Source organism: Oryzias melastigma, linkage group LG12 (assembly GCF_002922805.2).
Source record: "Oryzias melastigma strain HK-1 linkage group LG12, ASM292280v2, whole genome shotgun sequence".
In the NCBI taxonomy this organism is placed as follows: Eukaryota; Metazoa; Chordata; class Actinopteri; order Beloniformes; family Adrianichthyidae; genus Oryzias; species Oryzias melastigma.
Genome location: NC_050523.1, coordinates 5129736 through 5135567, shown reverse-complemented (window position 1 = coordinate 5135567; position 5832 = coordinate 5129736). Strand labels below are relative to the sequence as shown.

Genomic DNA, 5832 nt, shown 5'->3' with positions numbered 1-5832 from the left:
TGAATCTAAATGAATCACTTTAATTGAATCACTTTAATCACTTAAATTGGAACATTTTAAGTTTACAATATACAGATAGTTTATGAAAAGTGCATTTTAAGTTCACAGTGTCACTTTTAGTGTAAATTGAGTATATTTTTAGTACACTAGAAAATACTACTTCTATGCTAAGAGTTTCCAAGTCCAGGTTAGTTAAAAATTCTGATTTTTAGAAGCATTTTATGTAAAACCCAAACTCATAAATCTAACTGTCCTCCAGAAAGTAGCTTAGAAGCCCGAACCCAAACATTTTTCTCTGAAAAATAAACTGCATCCACTGCTTTCTGGACTATGTAATCTACGTGCACACTGGCATGTGATGCACGTTCAAGAACGCACTAAACGGGCATTCTTGAACATGATTTTTGACATATGGTGTTCACACTGGACTGTTGCTATCCAATACTCATGCGTGTGTCATGACTTGTCGTTTGCTTTCTCCACGTTTTTCTCTAATTGGTTAAAGTTCGACTTGTTTAACTTTTGAACGCGCGTTCAACGGCTGCACCTTCTGTATGTAAAGACCAAAAATGGAGTGAAAAACGTGTGTAGTGACGTGTGAACATGAGCGTTTTGAAGCCTAAAGCGAACACACGTACGCATGTTTACAAAAACCTTTCACTCAAGGTAGTTACTTGAAGGTACATTTGTGAGTTTATAGCATCAAAATGAGAAATCACCAAACTATCTATTAAAAAAATACTTTTTGAGTCTTGGGAAGTCTAAAAAGCTGAGATGTTACTCCTTCTGAGCAGATTGATTTCCTGTTCCCCTCAATTTAATTAAATATTAAGACTCGGTATTACTGTCAAAATACTTCATTTGATTTTAATTCACAAATTTACTGTTTTTTTACAGTTTAATCTAATATCCAGTTTTAAATTTCCCTCCAAAACCAATTTAGTTCTGTTAGGAAAACAGTTTGCACAGATTTAATGATTTAAACTAAACAAAATTACATTTGTAAAATTCATTATTTTTTACAATACAAACATCCCAAATGTAGTTTTTGCTTAAAAAATAGGTCTCCTTTAATAGAACAAACCATTCCACCTTCACTTTTAGCTTATTCCATCATTGCTTTGTGCTTTTAAGAATGTAAACTTCCTGCTGAACATGTTCAATGTGACTAAATGTGAACTTTCACTTCATAGAATTCATGATAAATCCCCCTTCCACCAACAGTTCATGGACCGCCTGCAGCTGCTGCTCATGCCGGCCAAGCACCAGCCAGACCTGATCTACCTGCGCCACGTCCCCCAGCGGCGCATCCACCTCTTCACCTTCATCCAGGCCCTTTGTCTCGCTCTTCTCTGGATCCTCAAGTCCACCGTGGCCGCCATCATTTTCCCCGTCATGGTGAGACACCGATTACATGCGGTGGAGTGCGAACAGATTTTAAGAATCCTCTCTCCGCTGACAGATTTTGGCGTTAGTCGCCGTCCGAAAGGCGATGGACTACGTCTTTTCCCAGCACGACCTCAGCTACCTGGACGACGTGATCCCAGAGAAGGACAAGAAGAAGAAGGAGGACGAGAAGAAGAAGAAGAACAAGAAGAAGGGAAGCATTGACAGCGAGATGGAATTTGTAAGTGTGATTTATTTAAACCAACCTTTCCTCGTCCTGGTCGGCCTCCTTTAGAGCCTCACCCCTCGACGAAACTGTTAATGTTGTCGCTCCCTCCTCCCACAGTCTGACTACCCCTACCATGACAATATTCCCACTATAAAAATCTCTATGGAAATGGAGCAGGAGCCCATGTTGGCGGATAAATCTGTGGATAGTGAGTACTAGCCGGGGTTTGTTTGAGTTGCTGGAGCTTCGCTTCCCTTGGTGCTTATACCCTCTAGCAGTGACTTTTTCACAAGTTTTCACAAAGGCTTTGCGGTGCTTGGCTTTCTTTTCTCTGTGCACTGAAACCATAAACAGTCTCCACGTTTTCCTCCTTTAGGAGATGAGCCGAAAGCTTTCTTTAACGCCCATTCACCGTGCTGAGAGCTACTTTGAATCTCCCACTGTGTAAGTGAGTGAAACTCCCACTCTTTGTGGTACATTTTTGGGGAAATTTTAACATGACTTCTCCTCCTTTTGCTTGCAGAGATTACCGCATCCACGGTTCACCTCGGATTCGGATAGAGCGAGAGGTTTCCGGCTCCCTCCTGAGGAAGGGCTCCGAATCGGAACTGTGAAAAAACAAACAAACTGCTAATTCGTCTGCACCGCAGTGCCGCTTCATCACGGTGGTTTTTCCTTCTCCCCAATGTCCCCCGGAAGTATTTCTCCTAATATAATGAAGGCAGCAAATTGAAACTAACCCTGCAGGGTTTCCTGCAGAAAACAAAAGCACTACTGAATGCAGTTTTAACGATTTTATTCTTATTAATTTATCAAAGGTGTGTGATTGTCAGAGGTCCAGGACAAAACATGATATAGAGATATTGTAGTTTTATACTGGAGTTTTTAATTTCTTTTTTATATAAAGAACATCGAACGTATCTTTTTTTTTTTTTCCACACCGTACTGTAAAAGTTCTGGAAAACATCGCAGAGGTACTGCGGAGGATCAGGAGTCCTCCTTTAAACGTGGTGAACAAAAGGGCTTCCTTAAGTATGTATTTATTGTTTTATTGAGTATTTATTCACCTCTAGAAGGCTTGTCCCCCTTTTTTTATACCTAAATAAATATAAGCTCACCGTAAAATAACCAGAAAATCTCAATAATTGCTCTAACATCTTTGGTGGTGCAGAAATCCAGAACATTTTGAAGTTCACTCCTTATTTTTTGTTGGTGCCGGAATATTTTCCTAAAATCACTAATTTGTATAAATATTCACATTTTTTTCATCGGGGTGAAATTACATAGATTTGCCTTTATTTAGAAGGATTACTGCACCGATTTTTTGTTAGAAATAAAGAAAAAACTGTTCATGTGTGGTAATAAAACTTTTATTTTCATGTCGTATTTTCAAATTCTGGCGCAACAAAAATTTAAAACCAAAGCAGCTCAAAAACGAGTCAATCACGTCTGTTTTTAAATCATATCCGGTCGACTGATTCAGCCCTTGATTACCTTTCTAACTCATATATCATTGTAAAATTTAAATCAAAATAATCACTGTGAGATGTACACTATCCAGTTGTGGAAGAACTACTGTTTCATAGAAGTACATATAAATATATTCTTATTTTTGCCTCAAAATTGTAATTTTTGAGGCATTTTTGTTCATGCTCCACTCTGATTTCACCCTGCAATCATGTGCAATAACGTTTAGAATCTGTTCATTTGACTGGATCGTGCTTCCGTCGCAGATCAAAGCGCACACAGGTACCAAACAAACATGCTGGGAAGCTGAAGACTGACCCAAAAAGCAACGCTTGGTTCTGTATTCTGTATATTTTGACATCTGACTCAATAATTGTTGTATTTTATTTTCTTTTAATACAGAAACTACAAAAACTATTTTGTACAAGCATCTTAAGTGCTCAAATAACTGTATGTTACTCAAATGTTTTTTTTTTTTTTTTTTTGGAGTAGGGTTTTAAATGAGCAATAAAGTGATCCAAATGATTCTTAAATGTGGTTTTATGTCTTTCTTTTTGTTTGGCTTTTAATTTCTAGTACAAAATTTTTTTTTTTTTTTTGCTTATAATTCTGAATATTTTTCATGCTTCAAGCCAAATCAAGTTTCTTCTACTCCTTTTATTTCATTTTGTGAAAAAATATAAATATTTTTACGTTGTTAAAGGCCTCGTGCAGTGGCAATTTTTTTTTTTAATTTAGAAAGTCAATGGAACTTGGAAAACGAATCTGATAAGAATATTCACTTAAAATGATCCATATCGATTCTTTGGTTTTGATGAAAGCGTTTCTTTCAGCTTCAGGATAAATTATAGCTAACTTACTGTGTAATTTTGTCACAAGTTTTTATTTAAAAAAAGTTGGTAAATTTCTGCAACTCTTCAAAAAAAACAATATACATGGAGTCTGCAGCAGGTATCGGGTTTCGTCTTAAGAGGGCAGTGTTGCTTTTCAACATAAAAGCTTTTTTTTTCTCCAGCATAATTCATTTGATCTTTTTGTGCTCACTTTATACACATAAAAATAAATTTATATCCCTTTTTTAAAGTTTTTATGACTAGGATGAAGTGATTTATAACTTACCCTCTGAGAACTAGGGAGAATTTGGCATTTTGATTAAAAACAAAAGTACTTTTTATTTTTTTTTTACCAATTTGTCCATGTCTTCTCTCTTTTTATAATCTCTTTCAACCTTATTTTCAAAATTATCAACTTTATTCCTGCTATTCATCTTCACCCTTCAAGTACTTTTACTCTATAAGTTCATAGTCTTCCCAAAAAAAAGGATTTTTGATATATGAGCTTAGAATTAAATTCATACACTTGCAGTAAAAACCATTTTGCACATTTTGAGCTTGTCCATCTAACAGCTTCAGTGTCCTTAATGAACCGTCAGTGCTCACTGAGGCTTCATGCCTCCAATGACATGGTCTCCAAGGCTCACAACAGTGTCCAGTGATTACACGTCCAGACTGTCATTTCTCAGTCAAGAGAACCCATTAGTGCGTTTTCCCTCAGGGCCTTTCAGGCAGTTTCCAGGACTGGCAGCTTGAGCTTTTCTAACTCCGTGTTTCTTATTAGTCGGTGCAGAGCTTAATAGAGTCCAAATGAATGATGATTGTTGATTAATTTACTCAAGAAGGAGGTATTTCTGCTTAGAGCTTTTCTTTTTTTTTCCAACTTGTGTCAGAAAAAGTGCTTTTTATTCTCACTCCGTGAGGTTTGGTAATGGAGGACACTGTCCTTACAAGGTAAACACTTGTGCTTACAGTGGTGGAACAACGTGCTCTTAACGCGCTAGATTAAAAAAAAAAAAGCAGGCAGGTCTAAGACTTTTATTAGAACCGTAAAAGCATGAAAAAAAGAAAAAACCCCTGCGATTATAAATGCAGTCTGCAATTGTGCAATTTATGGTAAGAGTGGAGAGAAAATGAGCTGTCAAGTGCTCGGTTTTTCTTCCTGAAAAATGCTATGTTTTTATACACATGCAGAAAATTTAGAAATTCTTAAATTTTATGCTCATTTTTCATACAAAACTAGGCTCCTTTTCCACATTTTTAAATAGTTCCCTTTGGCTGTTATTTTATTTTTATTTTTACATGAAACAAGACATTAAACAAAGAGAAAAGTTAATTTTTATTATTTTATTTGCTGTACAAACTTAGTTTATTTAGGGAATGCAAAAAAATCAGGAACCAGAAGATTTCTAAACAATTTTTGTGAGCTTTTTGACTTCAAGTGTGTAAAAATTTAGCTTTAAATTAAACCAATTAAATAAATTAAACAAAAATAGTGAGATTTGTTGATTTAAAAACATCTATTTGCTTTGCTTTTCTGTTTTTGCAACAAATACATATGCTCATCCGACCTTTTCTTTGATTGATTTAAAAAGAAAACCATATTTTTCTTTAATATCAGTAAGATTTTCTCACAATCGATCCTCTTATATGATTGCAGTGCTTTTTACAACTAAAAAATGGTCAACATTTTCTTTTCAAGGCCTGTATAGTATTGGAAATGAGACTGCAGATCATTAAATGATTTTTCATCAAGCGATTTCTGCATTTATTTACATATTTACATAAATGCTTCTTACTCATAAATGTTAAAATATTCTGTAAATATTGCTCATTGCAACTTTGATGGTGGAGGAAGATAAAAATATAGTAAAAGTAAGTAAAAAAATACTATTTTTTAAAACATATTGACTCATT

The 5832-nt window shown here is 35.3% G+C and overlaps 1 protein-coding gene across 6 annotated transcripts in view; it reads left to right on the top strand.

Moving 5' to 3' along the window:
- The window catches only part of LOC112163205 (electrogenic sodium bicarbonate cotransporter 1), a 44683-nt gene extending 41068 nt beyond the window's left edge, over nt 1-3615 (top strand). For 2 of the 6 annotated variants that reach the window (XM_024299481.2, XM_024299477.2), the window contains 5 exons: nt 1225-1398; nt 1463-1627; nt 1733-1823; nt 1992-2059; nt 2139-3615. In XM_024299481.2, coding sequence (XP_024155249.1) covers nt 1225-1398; nt 1463-1627; nt 1733-1823; nt 1992-2035 — 474 coding nt within the window. In that variant the 3' untranslated portion in view covers nt 2036-2059; nt 2139-3615. Of the gene's footprint in view, nt 1-1224; nt 1399-1462; nt 1628-1732; nt 1824-1991; nt 2064-2138 lie in introns of all 6 variants that reach the window. The other 4 variants (XM_024299480.2, XM_024299476.2, XM_024299478.2 and 1 more) reach the window with 3 other exon arrangements.
- Nucleotides 3616-5832: the final 2217 nt, after the last annotated feature.